The sequence below is a fragment of the Pezoporus wallicus genome, unplaced genomic scaffold (genome assembly GCF_028554395.1).
Source record: "Pezoporus wallicus isolate ANWC-B61680 ecotype Strahan unplaced genomic scaffold, APGP_CSIRO_Pwel_v1 contig_4264, whole genome shotgun sequence".
In the NCBI taxonomy this organism is placed as follows: Eukaryota; Metazoa; Chordata; class Aves; order Psittaciformes; family Psittacidae; genus Pezoporus; species Pezoporus wallicus.
Genome location: NW_026637102.1, coordinates 413654 through 435752, shown reverse-complemented (window position 1 = coordinate 435752; position 22099 = coordinate 413654). Strand labels below are relative to the sequence as shown.

The 22099-nt window shown below is 39.6% G+C and overlaps 2 protein-coding genes across 2 annotated transcripts; both read right to left on the bottom strand.

The window, feature by feature from the left end:
* Positions 1-438: 438 nt before the first annotated feature.
* On the bottom strand, positions 439-14969 carry LOC130596036 (nucleolar RNA helicase 2-like). Its single transcript, XM_057403282.1, has 15 exons — positions 14767-14969; positions 13930-14196; positions 13214-13289; positions 12336-12514; positions 10730-10847; positions 9640-9825; positions 8943-9088; positions 7674-7823; positions 5752-5913; positions 4835-4954; positions 3936-4009; positions 3566-3725; positions 3113-3247; positions 1856-1900; positions 439-1024 (listed from the first exon to the last, which is right to left on the bottom strand). The coding sequence occupies exons 1-15, from the start codon at positions 14869-14871 to the stop codon at positions 818-820; spliced, it is 2130 nt and encodes a 709-aa protein (XP_057259265.1). The 5' UTR covers positions 14872-14969; the 3' UTR covers positions 439-817.
* A 1671-nt stretch (positions 14970-16640) lies between these two features.
* STOX1 (storkhead box 1) lies at positions 16641-21936 on the bottom strand. The gene is made up of 3 exons (XM_057403280.1): positions 21778-21936; positions 17863-20182; positions 16641-16775 (listed from the first exon to the last, which is right to left on the bottom strand). Exons 1-3 carry the CDS (start codon positions 21908-21910, stop codon positions 16736-16738), a joined length of 2493 nt encoding a protein of 830 aa, XP_057259263.1. The 5' UTR covers positions 21911-21936; the 3' UTR covers positions 16641-16735.
* Between the last annotated feature and the right edge of the window lie 163 nt (positions 21937-22099).

Below are 22099 nucleotides of genomic sequence, written 5' to 3'. Positions count from 1 at the left end.
CAAGGTCGCTGCACCGCAGTACCGGCGGCAAAACAATACTCGCCATATACAGTAACTCCCGTAAAAGCTTAGGACATGTCTGCTCAAGGAAAGGGGAAATGGCTTTACACTGGGGAAGAGCAGATGGAAATTGAAAGTAGTTCTTTACTGAGAGTAGTGAGGAACTGACACGGGTTGCCTGGAGAAGCTGTAGCTGTCCCCTCCATGGAAGTGTTGGAGGCCAGAGCGGACAGGGCTTTGAACAACCTGGTCTAGTGAAAGGTGTCTGTGCCCATGGAAGGGGCTGGAAATAGGTAATCTTTAAGGTCCCTTCCAACCCAAACCAATCTATGACTCTATATTGTAAAAAAATTATACTGCAACTGTGCTTATTCAAACTATGCTAATCACCTTTACCCAACACACACACACACTTTAAAAACCTTCTAACAGAACATGAACTTGTAAAATAATATTTTATTTTTTTTGGAAAATGTACAGGTTTGACCAGCAGTTAATATCTGTTTATTATACAGTGAGGCAGACTACAGTTTTGAATGCAACAGACATATTCTAGAATAAAGATTCAGGTCTTACAGCTGAAATGAAGATACAAGAAAGAAAGGAAACAGTAAGTTTTATTTTCCTTGTGGGCCTTTTAGGGTGGTCTATTTTTTTTTTTTAAACTGAACAGCATCTTGGTTATGACTGGAGTAGTAGTGAGAAAAAAAAACTGAATGACAGATTTTTCCAAGTGGTACAAACACACAGGAACAGCCTATTTTAATTTAATATAAAATACTGCAGTCCCATTTGTATCAGTTCTAAATTGTTGAAATTAACGATCAAATGCTCTGTCGAAACTTCGCTTCTGGCCTCTGCTTCTGAATCTATTTCTACCAGAGCCACCCCGCCGCCCACCTCTGGAGCTTGAGAAGCTTCGGCCATTTCCTCCACTTCCTCCTCCTCCTCGCTGTGATTCTACTAACTCAGGTAATTCAGTCGCCACGCACAAACGCCATTGTTTTGAATCTTCCCATTTTGCCTATTGAAATAAAGTCAGACATAGCAAGTTAAATCTAGGAATGCAAATACAAGGTATTTCGTTATTATCAAATTTGCTCAATTGAAAAGGTAAAAATGTGAGCTAATATAGGGGATTTCAGTTCTAACTAAAGTGGTCAATGCTGGTTTCAAAATTTTAAGCTTCAGAGCTACAGCTGTCTGAGTATGCCTGAGATACTAAAGAACAGAACTGAAACCCACCTCAGAGCTTTATAGAGCAACCTCATCAGTAAAATCACCACCTTTCATTTATTAAAAATACCACTGTAACTGAACACAAACCCACACCCTGCCCTGAACTCCCCTCTAATCCAGAACCCAGCGTTGCTTTTAGAGTCAATGAATGCTAGGGCATATGGGTGTAGAGATACACTAAGGGAGAAAGACATGAAGAAAAGTCTAGAAGAAGGAATTCTGGCATGGGGAATACTAATTCTGCCAAGCAAAAACCTGGAATTCACTTTTATGTGGAGAGAATCCTAGGTGAAAGAAGGGGAGACAAGGAACAGAAAAAAAAGAGGATTTTATAGTGTAACAAAATTTGCTGCCTACAAAGATTAATCCAGCAGCAGTAACAAGGGGTGTATTTGTTCACACCACCACGCTTCTCGGTGCAAAAGTTTCAAGCAACAGATTTTTGGGGACAAGGGAATTCTTTACAAGAGGAACCCTATATGCTCATTCCATTCTTCAATTCCTTCAAAGCTATCCCTTTTGCTGCTACGAAAGGCAGCATACAGGTTGCTTAATGTTTTCCAGCCAGCCAGTTTTATCTACAGTCTGCTGTAAACAGAAATTTCAATGAACGTACCTCTATTTCCTTTTGGTCTGCTGCAGGAATATCAAAGCACACACCCTAAAAAGAAAGGGTAATTTTAATGGATACAAGTCTAGCCTTTAAATCAACTGAAAACAAACCAAATGAAACAAAAAGAAAGTAAAAAAACCACAAACAAAAACCCCACAACCCAGACCCTACAAATCTGTGTACTAGAACAGTTTTACATTTCAAAGTGCTTTTTAATAGAAACTTAATATATTTTAAAGTCTTTGAACACTCAGAAATATTGCATCAGTATTTCTCAGGAAACCTCTACTTCCTTAAACTTTTCCTCAGATATACACCTTTTTCTTTCCTCTGCATAGCTAATACTTCAAATTCATATTTTCTTCATTTTAACAAGAAGGTTATAATCCTTTCCATCCTGAACTGTGGTCTCCTGGCTTCTCTATTGCCCATTTTGTAAATTCTTTCAAACCAGAAGTTTTATCTATAGTAGGAAACTATACACCCAGTAAACTGAATATTTAGGTTCAGACTAAAAATCTGAAGTTAATACTACTTGAATGATAAAATACAATACATAAGTCACGCTTTAAAATGCCATTCGTTGTCTGAATAAGCAGTCTGGATAGAAAGAATTACATATCTGAAATAAGAAAAGCCATTCTTAGTGTTCCATGTATCAAATACAGAACAACGCTTGAGTAAACAGAGTAAATGGATGGAGCCAATCAGCAATAATCCCTGACAACTTTCAAAAGCAGGAAATATAAATTCCTTGTTCTCTGTGACACCACAAATAATCCTGTATGATCACACAGTTTCATGTTTCTGAAAATGCACACAAATTCTGAGACAAGAAGAGTGAAGTTAAGCACTTTTGCTTAAAATAACGGTATCTCAGTGAGCTTTGCTACAATTGTTGCACCATTGTTAAATACGAGACTCAAAAAGTAACTTTCTGATCTTTCAGGTAACAGGACTATAAGGGACATGCACTATCAAAACTGACCTAAGAAACCCTGTTCTGTGTTCTGTCACTAAAGCACTCAGCACAGTTCATACCTTTTACCTGTTGGGCTATCATATATTGCATTCTAGTACCTCTTTAGCATGTCAGTGGAGCAGAGCCTTAAACCCCTTAGATACCCAACCCTAATAAAACAGACTGAGGCCCACCCTTCTACCAGTCATGACCTTATCAACAAAGCATGGTACAGGGGAAATTCTTGAGAAAAGGCTACAACCAGAAGAGCTCAGTAGCAGAGATACAAAAAACCTTACCATTTTTCCCTTGAGGAAACACATTCTGTTCACCTTCCTATCAACATCGTCACCTAACAGTTCTCGCAGTTTTCGCCAAGCATAGCTCATGTTGTTTATTTCTTCTGAACAGCTTAGTATCATTGTAACAAATCCCTAAAGAGTAAAAAATGGGACATGCTCCATTAAGTGAGAGGAATATGCTTCAGCACATCTATCAGACACAAGAAACCTGCCAATTTACAGTACATTAACTAACTTTTCAAGTAGATACCGTTACAAGGGAGTAAGTATATTTATAGCCACTATATTCTTGCTTTTAACTATACTATTAGTTACTAGTGGCATAAGTACAGTTCTCATAAATAAAATCATGACGAGACATAATTATTTAAACAACATAGAGGCATATTTTTTTTCTTTGTGGGAAGTTTTTTTCAGATTTCAGACAAATGTTAAGCCATACACCCTTACCGCATCTGAGTTCAGCAGGGAGCGCTGTTCAATGGAAGTAGCACCTGAAATATGAGCTAGAGCTGCAGCTAGAGCATTAACTGGTCCCTTTTCTTCTATTAGAAACCGAGCAGATTCTTTGAAATACTCAATAGCAGTTTGAGGAACAGAATCCAGACACCTAAGAAAGAAAAAAAAAAGACAAAAAAAATATATACACACACATACACTAGTATTTACTAGGCTCTGGAACAGAAGAAAAAAACAGCAGTTCAAGATTTTAAGAGTGATCAGTCCAAAGAGTTCAGAGAGACAGTAAAGAGCAACCCAAACAGCCCTTCTGAACTAAGGCAGCAGTAAGACATGACAGGGCTTGAGTCACAGAACACACCTGATGGCATCTTTGCTGGAAGCCTTTATTATATCAGTTGCAGTAGGAACACCAACACGCTTGAATGTAATGCCCTGAAATTTAAAAAGCAAAATGCAGATGAAACTTGCACACTATAAATAATTCAGTTCTAAAGAAACAGTACTGGACTCCAATGAAACAAGCATTTAAATCTATCACTTCTGTTCTTTTCAACATTTAACTCCCACCTTTTGCTAGTGAAAATTAGAAGGTTAAGTTTACAGGGAAATGGGTAACACTTAAACATCTTTTGTTTGCACTATGTCATCAGTTTAAATGATGCAGTGACCTTAAACTGAAATAAATAGAGACTATTTGGGCAGATTATGGGTGGGAGGAGGGATGGGGTAGAAGGGAGGGGGAGAAGTCTACAAATTCCAAATTATTAATTTTAGTCTGGTTTATATGTATTTAAGTACAACTTACGCAGCCTTTCCAAACATAAGTCTAAGTTTTTTTTATGTGCCGAGACAAAAACATCTCATCCCAACTGAATACCTAATTGGCAAGAAAAAGTACTATATGGAAAAGCGCACAAAGTGCAAAACCTCTAGTAACAGTTCTTAGTAAAGCTACATATATGCAAATCACTGATCAAACAGTAAGCCAGGGTGAACACTGAAATCCTGCTGGGTTTCTCTCATTGCCACAGGTACATTCTTACTGGCATTTGCTGAAAATGTGGGCATAAAACCCTGCAGCACATTACCTGCTCCACAACTGACCATGTTACCAAAACTCTGCCAGGTAACTGAACCTCAACCAGCTGCTTTATAAGCTGTATTCTGTAACTGAACTACTGAATAAAACATGAAGATTTTACATGCTGTTTACATGCTACATTACATCTGAGTGCTCAGAAGAGAACTATACTTTACCGCTTTCTGTTCCACGTATCTTAACTGATGTTCTTCCTTTCGCTGATAAAAACAGATACAGATCCCAGTCCGTCCTGCTCGACCTGTACGTCCAGAGCGATGGATATAGGACTCCACATCCTTCAAAATGAATAGCCTTATGACTTATCTAATTTATTGTAGTTTAATCAATTAACTGTATTTGCGTAACTTAGTAGAAGCTATTGCAGATCAGCCTGAACAATACACAGTAACCACATCAGAGAATGAAATAAACATTGTTTCACTGAAGTAAAATTAACAAGCTTTTCTATAGCCCTCTAAAAATCACAATTTAAAAGCCAAAACCATGAGCATGAGTCAAACATGGATAAACTAAGTCTTGTTTTGGCATCACCACAGAGAATATGAAGGAAAAAAAAACAACCAACCCTACACCAAACCGTTTTGAGTGTGTATACCCCCATAACAATCCCACTCACCCTCCTGCACATCAACTTGATTATGGTTATTGAGATATTAACAGTGAATTCACTAAAAAACTACCTTGTTTCTTTTAAACCCTAACTTCAGCCAATGTTCTCACCATTGGGGTCTCCTCCTCATCTATGTCCCTACTTAATGAATTGTTCTTGCAAGGCAAAGTCTTATTTACTTCCCACTGCTTCCAGACTTGCAATCACCACACATGACACTGAAGGGAGAGGCTCTGGACAGCCTCAGAAAAGGTACTTCAAGGAGACCATTTTTAAACATACTAGGCACTGATGCACTCTGAAAAAAAATGCCCTAAGAAACTTCTGTATACCAGGACATTTCTTACCCTTAAATGCAACAATAAACTCTGTGTAGTGAATACCATATGTGGTGAGTGCATATACTACTTGAAAAGAAGACTACAAATTATTACAAAAGCACGCAGTATAACCATATCCTACCTTCGGTGGTGAGCTTTGTACAACCAGGTCAACTTCAGGGATATCTAAGCCACGGGCAGCTACATTGGTTGCAACCAGAACTTTAAATGTACCATTTCTAAAACCTTTCAGTGTGATCTCTCTTTGCTTCTGAGGAATGTCACCATGCAATGACTGGCAATCCTGAAAAAACAGTATTATTATAGGACTGTACTAAAATCCAAGACAGTGCTCCATTTTACAGTCAGTTTTGGGTACAATACCTGATATTTGATAGATACTGTATGGCAAGATACAGAAGAACTGAATTAACAGAGTTTATAGTTTAGTTGTCTGACAATATTTACTCAGTACTTCTTATTCATATACTTCAAAGACCTTTAACAAAGGTAGGAAAAAAGAATCACAACATCTGTCTTATGTCCACCTCTAATTACTGTGACATATGAAAACAACTATGCCCTAACTTGCCATCCACACAATCTCTGCAAAGCTTAGCTGTTTCAAAATAGCCATCAACAATTTTCTCAGGCCGCCTTAGTATTATTTAGATATCTTTTCCAAAAGTGTCGATTCTTAATCCCCCTTAACATATTAATTTCCCCTACTACCAATTAAAGGATTAAAATACAAGTGATCATGAAAAAAAAAAAAAAAGACCTCTCCAAAAACCCCAAACTCACAACTACTACAGCTTCCAAGACAATTTCATTTTAATCCAAACATTCTGAAAGTCCTGTATCACAGCAGTAACAAGTATGTAGACCAAACATCCAAAAATTGGTTTCTCCTCCACTTGACATTTCACAGTTTGCCTGCAGATGACCACCATGTTTTCCACATGTAAACAGAGAATTATTTGAAAAAATACTAACTCAATGCTAGGGTCAACACAGAATTCAGAAAGTCTTTTTCAGTTTTGGATTAATGCCAGCTGCTAAATGGAATAGCCACATTTCTATTACTGAGTATTAATATGCTAAAAGAGAAACATCAAAATAATTTCCTTTTCTTACATGCCAAGAACCAAGTTCTGCATTGCCTATGCAAGACTTGACAACTTAACACTATCAGTAACAGAATAAGACTCCACACTCAGGTTTAGCTGCTACTGAGGTCATCCAGGAGTATGGGAGAAACATTCATGAACACAGTTGTAAGCAGATGAAAAAGCTCCTCCTATCCCTGGGAACATAATGCTATACTGTTTTCTAGACATAACTCATCTCCTCAACAAAAGTACATCTGGAAAAAAATAGTTGCTGTGGTACCACCACCAAAATCAAGCATGCAGTGCTTGAGTGTCGCTATACATCATAAGCATTGCACCACCTCACCAGCAAGTTATTTTCCACCAGTGCCATACCACGAATCTCAGGAATACACTAGAAGTTGTTCACAAGAGATGGCAGGTTGAATTCTTGCTGTGTATGCATCTTTAAACTCTTTGTAACAGCTAATAAACATCTTAATACAACCTCTGTTATATTACAGCTCTAAACCCTAATCTGCCCCCTCCCCCCGGACAACACTAGTTAATGTCAGTGTCACAGCTCAGTAACCACTAATCCACTACCATCACCTGTTATCCTAGTAGCTCTCTAAGTCTAACACCACTTTTTAATCCAAAACAGTCCTCTCTACATAAAATTCACAACTGCTTCACTTAATGTCAGTGAGAACTCTCCCTTTAAGAAAAAAATCCCAGTATCTGTTAGCGCAGCCTAGTCCTGAAGACTATAATGATGTAAAACTTTCAACCAGGCTGTTTGGGGTTTTTAAAAGGTTCTTTTTGGCAGGTTGAAACTACCTGACTACCTGCAAAAGCCTGCCTTACCACTCTAGAAACCTCTCTTTAAAGCTTACTCAGCATAGGTCTGGTATCAACGTAGGGTCGATGCATCTCTGACAGGTTTTGTTACTTAATACAGATGATAAAATACCTGTTTGATCGAAGCATTCAGAGCCAGTTCATTTGCCTCTTTTTTGGTCTCACAAAAGACAATGGTCCTCCCATAGCTGCCACTGTAGACCTGAATGACATCTCCAATAACAGCAGCTCTCTGAGACCAGTGACACTCTATTGCCAAATGCTACAGAAAAAAATTCCAGTGTTTAGTTTACATAAAAACACGAGATTTTTTTTTTTTAAATACATTTGAAACTGTAAAATTCAGAGATACTAAAGAGTTACACAGCTTCCCAATGGGCAAAAAATGCTAACTCATGTTACTGGAGCATGCAAAGTCCATAAGATTCTTATATCCACCAGAATTAGTCTAACATTAAGAAAAATAATTACAGTAAGAGATAAAAAAATAAAGATGACAGTCTGCAAATCACTTTTTTAAAGCAAGGAAAACAGGAAATATTCCATTTCCGTGGAGAACAGTCAAGGTGCAAGATTTTGTCACAGTTCTATCAACTAAAACTTTAGGTCAGATGAAGCAAAACAAATAAATGCAGTGTGTTAAAAGCTTTTTTGCAAGCACAAGATGAACATTCTTTCAATCCCACTGACACAATTACATCTCCTGTTTATCTGTCAAAGTAACCACTAAGCAAGACTTAAGCAAAAACAATTATCAAGTAAAGATCATAGAATGGTTAGGGTTGGAAAGAACCTTTAGATCATCTAGTTCCAACCCCCCTGCCATGGGCAGGAACACCTCACACTAAACCATATCACCCAAGGCCTTGTCCAACCTGGTCTTGAACACTGCCAGAGATGGAGCATTCACAACCTCCCTGGGCAACCTATTCCAGTGCCTCACCACCCTAACAAGAAAGACTGTATTCCTTGTTAGAGTATTTACTGCACAACAAAGGCCTAGTGAAGTGAGATACCACAGAAGTCTGAAAAAATCTCCTATATACAGAATAGCAGGAGTTGACTGTGAAGTCCCTGGCAATTTAAAAGAGCCAGGCTAATGTTAATGTGTGCCTTTGGATTCCAACTTGGGTAAATTCAGATACCACTTTTCTCTGAAAACCAACAATATGGTAACTGAATCCTCTCTCTGAGATGTCTATATGATTATCAGATGCTATGAGAAGAGAGAGCCTAAACCAAGAAACAGCTGCTTAAAAGTAATTCTCAAACCAGCTTTCAACATCATTCCAATGATGTACCTTAGGATGGGATTACCATTTGTAGCACAAAGAAAAAGGGAGAAGGCCTGAAAACATTTCACATTAGATAGATTACTCACTTCTACTGTTGTAGCAGCCTTCTGAGTTCTTTTCCCAATAAGGTCAATCTGTTCATATCTAGACTTCATGTATTTCTTAGCCACATCATACACCCAATGTGGGCAAGTTGCAGAGAACAGCAGTGTCTGGGGATTGTCCTCAGAATCTTAAAACACAGAACAATGTTTCACAAACTTGCTATGTTTCACATTACAGAAATATACAATTTTTTTCATGGGTTATTAAAAATATGAGGTTAAATACCAGTGTATATAAAATAAAGAAGGCAATTCTTTTTAAACATATACATTACCAACATCTGGAGAAAAAAAAAAACAACTCCAGAAAGTCTGAATATTTCCAAGATAACAAAAGAAGTTACTGTGACCAAAAAAAAAGTCTATTTTCAAGCAGTGAAAAGGGTAAAAAGCTTCTAATTCCTTTTAAATGGAAGAAGTCCAAATACAACTTTATAGATAAGTGTCAATGAAAGTTAAAATCCACTACCTAGGGATCTGTATATAACCTTTGCAAAGGTCTTATGAATGATTACCACTTTCACAACATTTCATCATGTACTGTGTTCACAGTACATTTCCTATGATATACAGTATTCAGTCATTTCTTAACAAAGACACCTTCAGAAAAACATAACTGAATTTAGCGGACTTAATTATTACTAACATTTCCTACTATTTGTTTAACTATTGAGATTACCCTTCTTGTATGCAACACGTAAAATGTCTTCCACTTGCTCAGCAAATCCCATGTCCAGCATCTGGTCAACTTCATCAAGTACAACATGTTTCACTTTGGTAAGGTCCAGCTTGCCATTCTGAAGATGGTCCTTGATTCGCCCAGGTGTCCCAACCAAAATGTCAATGCCACTTCTCATGAGATCAACTGATAACCAGGAAAGAGCAGAAGAGTTAGCAGTGAAAACAGGGAGCTCTCTCTACATTAGAAACACATGGTATCTAAGTAATAACGAAACAACTTTTTGAACCACTTGTAAGTACTCTCCTTAAAAATGCAAGCAAGAACAAATGATGAACAGCAGGAGAAAATTTGGGAGAGAGAAGAAACAAGAACAAACTGATAAGGTAAAAATTGTACTGCTTTCTGAAAGAAAGATTACCCATGTCCCTTTCCTCTCCTTGTGATTTAAATAAAATGGCAAACAACGAGCTTCTTTTAACATGCTTTGGAAATAATTAGCTCTTCCCAAATTGTCTACCTTAACTGGAAACTTTAAAAACACAAAAACAAAACTAAACTACCCCGCTCTATGTATCTCACTACCCACATTACCAAAATCACTTCCTTGCCTGAAGTTCTGCATGGAAAAACAACCTTAATGTCTCAAGATACATTACAATGAAAGATCTTGATTCTCATTCCTGCTCTCACCTGCCTTGTTTACAACCATAGCCATCAAGACAGTAAATTATGCTGTTACAATAAAGAATTTCTTCTCCACTTTGTAAATCCTCCAGATATCCTGTATTACAGCTCTAAGACTAAGTATTTTTTAAAGAAAAAAAGTGCTTAATAAGTGCCTAAACCCTAATATTGTGTATACACACAGCATAATCTTTTCCAGTTTAAGGTACATGAGTAGACAAGGAACACAAGAATGTAATTGAGAGCTATTATTATTTCTCACCGTAAGAAGAGCTGAGCTACTGAATTTCCCCATGAATACCAGTTCTTGAGTTAAAAAGTGCATGTGTGAAAGGACTCAACTGCAGTTCTCAAATATTTCAGTAAATCAACATTTCAATTATTACAGATAAGTGTCACTTACTTTGTCCATTGTATGGAGTTCCTCCATAAAAACAAGCTACTGTTAGCTTTTTTGTGATGTCCTTGAAATCTTTGGCAACCTGGTTTGCCAACTCTCTTGTTGGGCAAAGAACCAGTACCTAGAGAGAATGCAAACAGATGTTCTCTTACTATGGCTTTTGCAAGAAACCAAGAGACTGCTAATCATTAGTTTAGGTCTGACCATTTACATAATTGAACAAAAAAAAAAAACCACCTGGTTTAAACAGTTATCTAAGTAAAGATTAGAGAAACACACTGCCTAAGTCTCTTGTAACGTCATTAATCTCCTTCACATACTCATTTAGGATAGGCAGACTTCTTTTTAAATTAGATAGGAACTTAAATTGTATTCAACTTTAGTTCTTAGATCGGCTACAGGTTTGCTTCTACATAATCATATGCTGTTCGAGTGTAAGACTAAAGGATCTGGGTAATAAGGTTTTTTTACACATGTTCAGTAATGCTTTACAGTCCTGCAAGAAGGTGTAAGAGACATAAACTGTCTCAGTTTCACTATGATTTAGGGAAACATAAGTTCAGTCTGCCAAGCTGGTTTTCAGCATGGTTCTGGAGCCTGTGCTGATATTCCTATAGAAATAACCAAGGAACCATCCTCTCTTCCAATATATAGGCTTCACCACAGATGTTTTAACTAATTTAACATGTGATTGCAGTACTAAAACCCAGCTTCAGTGGCTTGACAAATAGAATCTTAAAATCCTTATCCTGTTACTTCTTTCGCATTGAAACCTGTGACAAAAAAAGGAAACAGAAGCTTTCTGGGGTCTAGCGAGGCCTGAAAACTGTTTTAGTTAAAGACTTGCGACTCCCTCAAAGAAAGCTCTACCTTCTCTGCAAGACTGTGCTAAAATCTAGAGTCAGCATTCTGTCAGCCAACATGATGGGCAGATGCAAACAGAACAACTAGGACTAGTTTTGGAATGAGTTTCAGTTAGGTTATGTGTGACAAGATGAAATAAACCTACAAAACACTTCCTCTACTGAAGATACGATAAGCTTTAGCCTATCTGGTTTTGGAAGGCATCGTAAGAATCTGGTGGAAAAAAACCCACACTTGGTATTCCCTAACAGAATGCAGACAGCTCATAATAACCTGTATTCTCTGGAGCAGAAGCTTCCATATCTGGTGCTGGTTCTAGTGAAAACTAAGTCCTCTCACTATCTACATGTTTAAACAAAGTAGACAGCTTTTATCAACCAGAAAAAGCCACTAATCCATTACTAATCTGGGAGAAAAACAAGTATCCAGTAACCACTGGACCAGAACAGGTAAGGTGATTGAACAAAATTAAATAGGAACATGTTGAAAACTTGTAGGTTCAGTCTCCTTGTAAGCAGAAAAAGGAATTGACAAGTGGATAGAGCTATTGTATTCTTTACTCTTGACCAGATGATAAGAGGCAACACATGATGCAGGCAAACCCCAACAAACGCAGCTTTCAAATAATCTTTAATGTAGATTGCCCTATATCTTCACAAACTTTAAGAACTTTTCCAGTGGGTCAAAAATCTGAATCAATTGGACATAAGACAAAGCAAAATTAGCATTCTACCTAAGCAATTACCTTTGGTGAACGGCCCCTTCTTCTTTCCTGTGAGTCTCCCTGAAGCTTTTCAATTAAAGGAATAGCAAAAGAGAATGTTTTCCCTGTTCCAGTTCGTGCTTGAGCAATTACGTCTTTGCCAGAATATACTGGGTTGAAGGTCTTCACTTGCACAGGAAACAGGTAGGTCACTCCTCGAGCTGTGACAATTTCAACAGACTTCCTTAATACGATAATTTTACAAGTGTTCTGTCATGCTTTTCAGAGAAAATTATCCCAACCAGAACTTCCATCAACTCCAAAGTAAATGAGGACTATATCATCACCTCCACTGACTTCCTGAATCACAGAGGTCATCTGTAAAGAGTGCTCCATTTTATTCTCCCACTTCATACCACTAGGCATAGTGCTTGCTGGGACAGATGAAGTTACTAACCTTTAATGAAAGCCTTTACATACTGTGGCTTTATTTATGTAATACTCCCCACCTATCTACAAAAATCTCTTCCTTTCAAATAAAAACATGTGAAAAGCACTTCTGTTCATCTCTTAATTCATACTAAGTTATGCAGAAACTACTGTCAAAGATTCTAAATATAACTTTTTCCTTTACTCACACTGAAGTAACTTTTAATTGAAAAATTTTTGCACAGAATAATTTTTTGTTGATCTTATGTCATTCAAAATTCTACTGTAAAGGCGGAATCGGGCAAAACTGCATACAGAAAAGTCTGTTCAAAACATATTTAGAGTAGGCAATCAATATGCCTTCTGTAGAGCTTCTGTGCTTACATACACAAAAGCAGAGCACATCTCAAAGCTCATTGATTAAGTTGCACATAAAAACACATGACAAAGATAATTTACTTTCTGTGGTGACATTATGCCAAGAAATTTACCTTGAAGAAGCTGCACAGTCCCTTTGGAAATAGAAAAATTGGAGAAAGCACCCTCTTTCTGTTCTTCAGTCACCTCCTGTAGATAAAAAAATAAATCAGATAACATTCCCTGTGAATATCATATGACCATTAGAAAACCCAAGGTAATGGCACAGACACCGGCATCATACCAAGGGTCAAATTTTCAGTGACAGTGTCACGGCTGCAGCTGAAAAGCTTTCTGTTTTACTTACTATCATATGTCAAAGTTAGACAAAAGTGACCTGCAATTTAAGACTGTTTCGTACCTAACGGCATATCCCTATAAATGCAAAACACCCAAATTAAAACTCTGAAAAATCTTAATTAAATTTTAAGATTCTATTTTTAATTAATTACCAATGGCCTAACAGAATATGCAAGTATCAGGCTTGCTATCCAGCCTATTTCCTACTTCCCAATTAATATATGACAGTGATTTACAGACACAGCAATTGACCCCCAAAAGAATAATATTACAAGGTAAAGCAAACACACCCACTATTACCTGGTAATGGATCTCTTCTATATAAGTTTTAACAGCACAGGGATTAAAATGCTGAGCATGAGAAAACAGCGCTAACCCTGGAGGCTACAGATGCTTTGAGAAATGCTTTGAGAAACATCAATTGTAACTGCAGACAACACCAAAAGGCTGCAGAACATTCAGGTATAAAAAACTAAATCAGTAGTTTTACCTGCTCTGGCTCACTGTCACCACCACCACTTGATGTTTCACTTGAATTACTGTGCCGTTTTTTGTGGCTGGGTTTATTGTTTAAGGTAGGTAATTTTGCATTCTCTGGGCTTTCTTCTCTCGTATGACCATTTTGTTTAACTCCACTCCTTGATTTCTTGAGTTTAGGGGGATCAATGTCATCCTCCGACTGCTCACTGTCATCCGTCTGAGTCTTTCTTCTCCGAGATTTGTCATGGCGCTTGGATTTCTTCTCTTTTTTCTCCTTCTGGGAAGGCACAGAGCAACACGACGATAAATGAAAACACATGCGCATGATCCAAGAGACACGAAACAGAGAAGACGTTGCAACAGAGTTAAACTAAAATTCGATGCTCGAGTTATGGATGGGGCGGGGCTCGCATAAAGCAACAGATCCCCTCCTGCCGCGGCGCAGGTGCCACCAGGAGGCATTTTACTGACCACGAGACACCCTGGTCTTTTCCCCGCTCAAGAGTGCACCCGAAAGCGTCCCCCGGGCCGCTGCGCGACGAGGAGGGCCACACGCCTGTTCCAGCACACCCGCCACCCCCGGCGGGGCGGTGCCGACACGAGACGAAGGCCACGGCCCAGCACCACAGGCCTTGCAGCCTTCCCAGGAAGCCCCGCCGCGCACATGGCCGCCCAGCCGGCCGACCCGGCGCGCACGGCGGCCGCACCGCGCAGACCCGCCCCGGCCCACGCCACTAGGAAAACGCTACCGACGCAAGACCCGAGGGACGCGAGTCCCAGCACGCAGGCGAGGCGGTGTGGCCAGGCCGTACCCGGCAACGGAAGACCTCGGAACCCTCCCCGGTACCTTGCGCCGCCGGCGGCTGCTCTCTATGGCTGACTCGCTGTCCATAGGGCACTCGGGATCCGACTCGGTCCCGCTGCTGTTGCTAAACCGGGCGGCTTCAGGCATCTCCGCTCGCCGGCAGCCGCGCCGCGCTACGCCACGCTGCCGCCACCGACCGCCTAGTGACAGAAAAAGAACCCACCCCCTGTCCCAGCAACCCAAGGCAGGGCCACGCCGATCAACCGCTGCCCGGCAGCCAATAGCCTGCCGCCCCCGACGCCAGACTACAACACCCAGCATGCCTCGGGGCTCCCCCCTCCCGACTTCAAGATCCATCGTGCCCTGCGTCCGTGAGGCGGTGGAACTTGTGGCGGGTCCCCGCGGTCGGCGTGAGGTAAGCGCCATGACTTTCAGGATCCGGCCGCATGGGCATCACCTGGCGGCTTTCCACCGGGACTCGCGGTATGCTGAGCTCCCGATATGCGTGTAAGCTCCTGGGAGGAGTTTTATCAAGGGAGCGGAAAAGCTGCGGGCAGGTTCTGTTAGCGTGAGCGGCTGAAGGAGGAGAGCTGCTGGAGAACGGGGAAGACAACGGTACAGGTGTGACTGAGATCGGACGAGAGAGAGCTCTGCAGGACTCGGTTCTGCTCGGCGCCGCCCCAGTCAGCACCGACGCAGTTTCTTCCACTTAACAGCCAGAGGCACCGTCTTTAAACGAAGTCTCCAGTAGCTTTGAAAACTGCTAACTACAACTTCAGTCTTCCGGCTCCGTAACTACTGGTTTTTAGTACTGAAAGAGCCTAACGTAGTCGATAACTGTATGACCAAATACCTCCCCAGGATTTGAGAGGACCGCCAGTCTTTGGTGATTAGCAGCGTGAAACCACCACAGTCTGCTCTTAGCTACAGGAATAAATCGGGGTTAAGAAGTCAAAATTAGTCTTCTAAACTAAAAGCTGTACAAGTGATACTGACAGGTGCCAAGATGTTATTTTCTTAGGAAAAGCAAAGTGGTAGTCAAGAGCAGATCAGGAGCGTGCAGGACCACAGCAGGTTTTCTTTCAAAGCAATGCCACTGACCTTACTGCTGTCTCCTGCACCAGCGTTTTCATTCATAAAGACTAAATCCTTCTTGCCTGATATAAACACCAAGTAGATTCAGGAGGACAGTTAAGATTTCTTCAGGGCACAGTGAGAGAACTTCAGGATTGTAATGAGTTGCTCAGGGAGGTTGGGAGTGCTCCATCCCTGGCGGTGTTCAAGGCCAGGTTGGACAGAGCCTTGGCTGACATGGTTTAGTGGGAGATGTCCCTGCCCACGGCAGGGGGATTGGAACTAGATGATTTTAAGGTGCTTTCCAACCCTAACTATTCTATGATTCAAGGAACTTTTGTAGTAATAAGGTGCTTGCCGATCTAGTCGTTTGCCCTGTTTTTTGAACAGGGAAGAGGGTGTGTGGTGTTATTTCTGTGGCACAGGTAAGAAACACTTTTTAAGAATTACACTGTAAAACAGTCCTATCCAGCTGATACATTGCCTATTAGAGCAGCACATACACTTTCCAGGTTAATAGTGTGATCTGAATGAAGTATATCGGTTCTCATTTTTATTATCACAGGAATGCAAAAAACTGATTAAAGATGAGAACAACAGAAATATACATTAACTCTCTAAATATTTTCCTGTGTAACATTATCTAGGTGTTCCTGCTCCGGCAGGGGGATTGGACTAGATGATCTTTCGAGGTCCCTTCCAATCTCTAACATACTGTGATACTGTGATACTGTGAAAAGTTTTGGCTAACAGCTTTGATTTAGAGACAGCTTCACAGGTGTGACTAATGGCATTTACAGTATAGTTAGTGTTATAAATGGAAAGTTCACATATTTTAAAAAAATCAAATATTTATGACTAGAGTTATCTGAAGCAAGGATTTTTGTTGCAATTATCCTTCTGCTTTGTCCTCCTCTTTGCATTAGTATTTATGCTTTTAGAATTTGGCAGGAAGCTTCATCTTCTTTCCAGTCCATCTAAAATAACAGAATTATTAGACATCAGACTTCACATGCTAAAAATAAACTGAGTTGGCTTAACTTCTGCTACCTCAGATGGCATCAATATGAACAATCAAAATGACCCTTTGAAATACATTTTGCTAAATGAATTTACCCATCAGATTTCAAGTGTTACATTCAATTAGTACACTAGAAGTATGCTTGAAAGAGTTCACAGTCCGAAGCTGCTTAAGGGAAAAAAAAGCCAAAACCCAGCCAGCAGAATTCCTTTAAAAATTCTAGTATATGATTTGTTCCCTCATATACTAGCTGCTCAAGGGGACAGCAGATATGAGAATACAAATGGTATAATTACATTTAAAGTCTTTTAAGATCCTAAGAATATGTGATGTTAATAATAAAAAAAAAGGATATGATTTTTCCCTCACAGCATTTAGAGTTAACAGTTTTGTAGGTCTTTTCCACATGCAACAGTTGTTTCATACATAATTGTTTCATAATTGTTTTCTATTAGGCGATTTTCCAAGTATAGTTACAGGCAAAATGTACCCTGTGAAAGGAAGCAGAAGCTTCTAGCCCAAGTGATGGGCACATTCTCCTGTCTGTTGTGAGCAAGTTGAATGTTATTTTGTCCTTTAAATTTCGATTGAACACCTCTATAAAGCACTTTTAATTCTTCATCTATATAACAATATCCATAATTTCATATGGCAAGATCAATGTGAGCTGAACCTGTCTGCTAGCAGGAGTTTATCAATCACATGTTTAATAGTGAGTTTATCAATCATCATGTTTCTTAATATTTCTGCAGTTGGCCATCTCCATCTGCAAGGCAGAGCTCATACTATTTTCTTGCCTCCTAAAAACAAATCCAAGATATAAACAACAGCATTTGTATTGCTGATTTAGGAATGTACATGTAAAAACACATGGTAAAACTATACAGTTCCAATATTCTGGGGCATAACAGTGGAGTTTTTAAAGATAATAAGATTTGGGGGTGGGGGGGGGATGGGCTTGTGATTTACAGCAATGTTTCTGCCAAAATCTGAATGTTAATTTGAAGATAAAACATCTAATATGGTTACATGTGTTTTCTTACCTTGGGGAGTCAATTCCACTGTCTCCTGTAATGCTGTGGTTTTCTGTCCTTTCTGACTGTTTCTGTCCAGGTATCACAGTACATGCATTCTTAAAACACAGATCTTTTCTTCCCAAAAGGTTTCTCATTTCTTTGATCTGTGAGCCCAAAGCACAACATGCCACCTCTTCGCCCATCTCATAGATGAAGTTCTGCAAAGTGTCAGCATCTGAGTCAGCCTCATCAGTGTGTCTGAAATCTGCTACAGCTGAAGCTTTTGGACATTCAGCAAGGCTAGTTTCTTCTTCCTTTCTGTGACCTATCGGAAGAACCTGACTGCATAAACAACTTTCTTCCATAAAATCTGGTTTTGGATACTCTTTTGAGCCATTGATTGATTTTGCAAAAGTAGCGCTTTCCTCATATCCGTGGTCTCCAGAGTGATGTTTAGTTACAGGTGTGTCGTACTGGATGGGATAAGTATTAATCTCACAGTTTTTTAGGGACATAGCTGTCCCCACCTTTTGTGCAGCTTTGATCCAGTCTCTTATATCTGAAAAAGCATGGCCAGGAGGCAGGTGACGTGGTTCCTTGCCTTCAGAATTGTCATCCAGATGTAATGTGTTGCATTTGTCACCATCATCTGCTTTTTCATACAGAAGATGGCAGTTACCAGTAAATCCATCACTTTCCAGCTTTGTTGATCCAGGGTGGCTGGCACAATCATATTTAAACATAAGTTCATTCTTTTTACCAGTCTTTTGTCTGTATTTCACACCAGGTTTTTTTACCAGGTTAATGTTGGCTGTATAATTTGAAAGGCGGACATTTTGAAATTCATTTGCTGTTTGATCTAATAACTCACATACAGTGTCAGCTTTGCATCTGCAATGCTCATCTTTCAGATGTAATGAAAATTTTGCATCTTCTTTGCACTCACCATTTCCTTCAGTGTAGGAGTGAAGGGATGTTTTATTATCCCCAGGATTTTTTTTTACTGATCTTCTGTAGATATTTTTTTCCAAAATATTACTCTCCAGGAAGTATTTGTTTGTATTATCTTTTTGCAAAGTACTGCCTTGTGGATGACTAAAGTTTTTACTAAAACTGTCTTTCTTTAGTTGGAGGGAAGACTTATTATCATGTGGTTTGCTTTGCTTAGCTTTGTCAGCCTGTGTCTTTGTAGCCAGCTGTTCGGTTTCATGGTCAAAGGTTTTTGAGGAGTCCAAAGACTGTGGCCTTTGTAGAGCCCTTTCTTGTTTTTGAGTCCTGGACTTCAGCTGACTATTCAGAGTACCTTTGTGCCCTTTTGCATTAAGGTTGCATCTCCATGACAGACCCTGAAAAGGGTTCTTAATTTGTTTTTTATATATGACATGGGATGCCACTGCTACATCATATGGCTGCTGGTTTCCAATAGGCAGCAAAAAGTTGTCTTCCAGTTTCTGATTTTGAGATGTTAGCTCATGTATGTGAGATGTCCTGTTTCTTCTGCTAATTTGCTTCTCTTTCTTTGATTTTGTTTTCCTGGTCTGTTTTGCTGTTTTATTTTGTGTCTTTTGAACACAATCTTTTGAAAGATGGTTTAGCCTGACTATTGACACTTCAGCCGAGGTACCCTTACTGATACAATTTTTCTGCTCCTCAGACTTCTGCATTAATATTGTGTGTTTAATCAAATTATCAACTGTAAGAACAGGGTTAATACGCTTGATGATTTCATGTTCAACATCACGTGGAATATTATCTAAGTCATCTTCATCCCTGACTGGCCACTCCTTGGGAGGAAACTGGGCTGAAAAAGTGGAATACTCCTCCTTACGTTTTTGTTTTCTAGAAGCACTTCTCCAGAAAAGGCTAAGGCCAAACCTTTTGCTTTTTGTTTTCTGTTTCACAGATGTCAGTGATTTGATGGTGTCCCAGAAATAGTTTTCAGCAGATGCGGAGATCCCTTGAGTTTGAATTGAAGGCCTCAGTTCACTGCAGCTTTTCTTACATCCTCCTTTACAGTCATAGTTCACTAGCTGAACGTGTCTTTTATCACAGAGCATATTCTGGTCAGGGAAACAATGGCAGGATCTATAACAGGATACTGTAGGAATGTTTTCTTTCACTAGGTCTGCACAGAGCCCAATGTTTACGAGGTAAGTGATGGAAGATGATGAACAGCAACAACTGTCCTCCAATGTGACTCTTCTATTGTCTTCCTTGGCATCATTTCTGATAAAGTATGTGTTGGGAGTCACAATGAAGTATCCTTCTCCTGTATGATAGATTTTCCTTTCTTTAATTAGAGTACCAAGGATATTATATAAGATATTGTGGGAGGGGACTGCAATGCCTGCAATAAAGACACAAATATTTCAAATCATAAATATGTTTTCAAATAAAATGGGAGCTGGCCAAAAAATAACTTATTTACAACAGATCTGAAAGGAACTAAACATGAAATACCCAATGTATTTAGTGTACAGGATTCCAGAAGAGGCTAAATACTGAGCTGGCAATTGAAGTTTGAGTAGGGCATGCTCAATTTCAACATGAAAGTGTCCAGAATCACCAAACAAAAGGCAGGATTTTTTTTTTTTTTTTTTTTAATACATCAGTACTCTGCTGAGCTTCCAGAGCCAGCAATTGTTGTTGTACCTTGCAGAACAGGGATAGACCCACTCTGCAGCAGTGTTTACACATGGAGGCCGCAAAGGCTGCCTCGTGTCTCGGAGCCAGCACAGGCTGCAGCTTCTCGGACAGTCAGATGGGGGCAGCACAGAAACATCAGCCAGCCAGGGGCTCTGGTAGGTGCAGTGCTGCCGGTGTCCTCCCAAGGACTGGTCTGTAAAGCCCTTTTTAACTCTGCCGCGGCCATTCCTCACGGATAAGGCAAAGTCACCTGAGGAGGAAGGTAGAGGCCAGCTGTGTTTCTGGTTGTTACTGCAGCACTGCTGTGGTGGACCTTAGGAAGTTCTCCTTTGAATGAGCAACACTGCTCTCTTTGCATCTGTGAAAACATAGCAAGAAATACGCTCTCTCCCTACAAACTTTTGGGTGCGCTGCTTCTGGCTGATCTAAAAATGCTAGCTTGTGGTTTCTCAGTGTACATACGGACTACATCATGTGCCTGGCAGGGTTCTGAGGCACTTAATGGGGTTGCATTAACATTTTTCCCACTACTGAAAATGTGTACCAGATCAATCTGTATGTAATGTCTACAGAGCTATAAGATTAAGAAGATTCAAAAGAGGAAGCTCAGTATCAAACAAAGCAACCTCCTGCAGAGGGCCATAATGAGCCTTTATGAAGTCTCATATACACATGTACACACACACTTCAACATTGCAGATCTAAGGGAAACTGAACATTTTTCAGATTTAAACCATAGCATTTAAGGGAAGGTGCTTCTACCCCATTGGAAGATAATTACATTTAGTGTAAGTAATTTGATTTTGTGAAGGGACTGAAATTTGAAACGAAAACCTGAATTTGAGGCTGGTTGGTTTTCTTTGATAGCGAATACAAGATGTAGACTCCTACGCAGTCCCTTTGCTGCTAAAGTCAGCTACGTTCCCGTCTCTTAAAGGGGGATTCAAAGTCTTTGTGATCTGACACACAGTGTCTTTTGTGCTGCTCCATATCTGGCACATAATACTTCATCTTTGCTTTTCCACCCTCTAGAAAGTGCATACTCTCAACATACTACTGCATTCAGTTCCCTCTTATTTTCAAAGACGATTAATTAAAATCTGTAAAAAGGATTACATTCAAGACAATGTTAGTGATGCTCATGCATGTGTTCTGCCAGTTGCCTGTTAATTTATATTCTTTCGTATTGTCAGCTTTGCTTGTAAACATTCAGTGATCACTTGCCCAATACCAGTCAATACATTCCATCTTGACGATACAGTCACTTTTAAAAGGAAGGAGAAACAAGCATATCACCTGGATAATTTTTCACTAGCTGGTCTGTTAAAGTTTCCTGCGTGACCATCACAAGATCCACATTCATGTCTGATATGGTACGGCATATTCTTTCTGCCAGAGAAATGGAGTGTGACTGCGACAGAGGATTCATGAGAACAGGCGTCACATCACCTGAAGAAGGAGGGGAAAAAATATATATTGTTTTGGGTGGCATAGTGTTTAATTTTTTTCTGTTAACCGTGACAGATTTTCACTGAAGATTTCTTGTATTTCTTCAGAAGAAACACCTTATGCTCAGCTAATTTTTTGGGGGAAATTACTCAGGAATATTTAAAAGAGA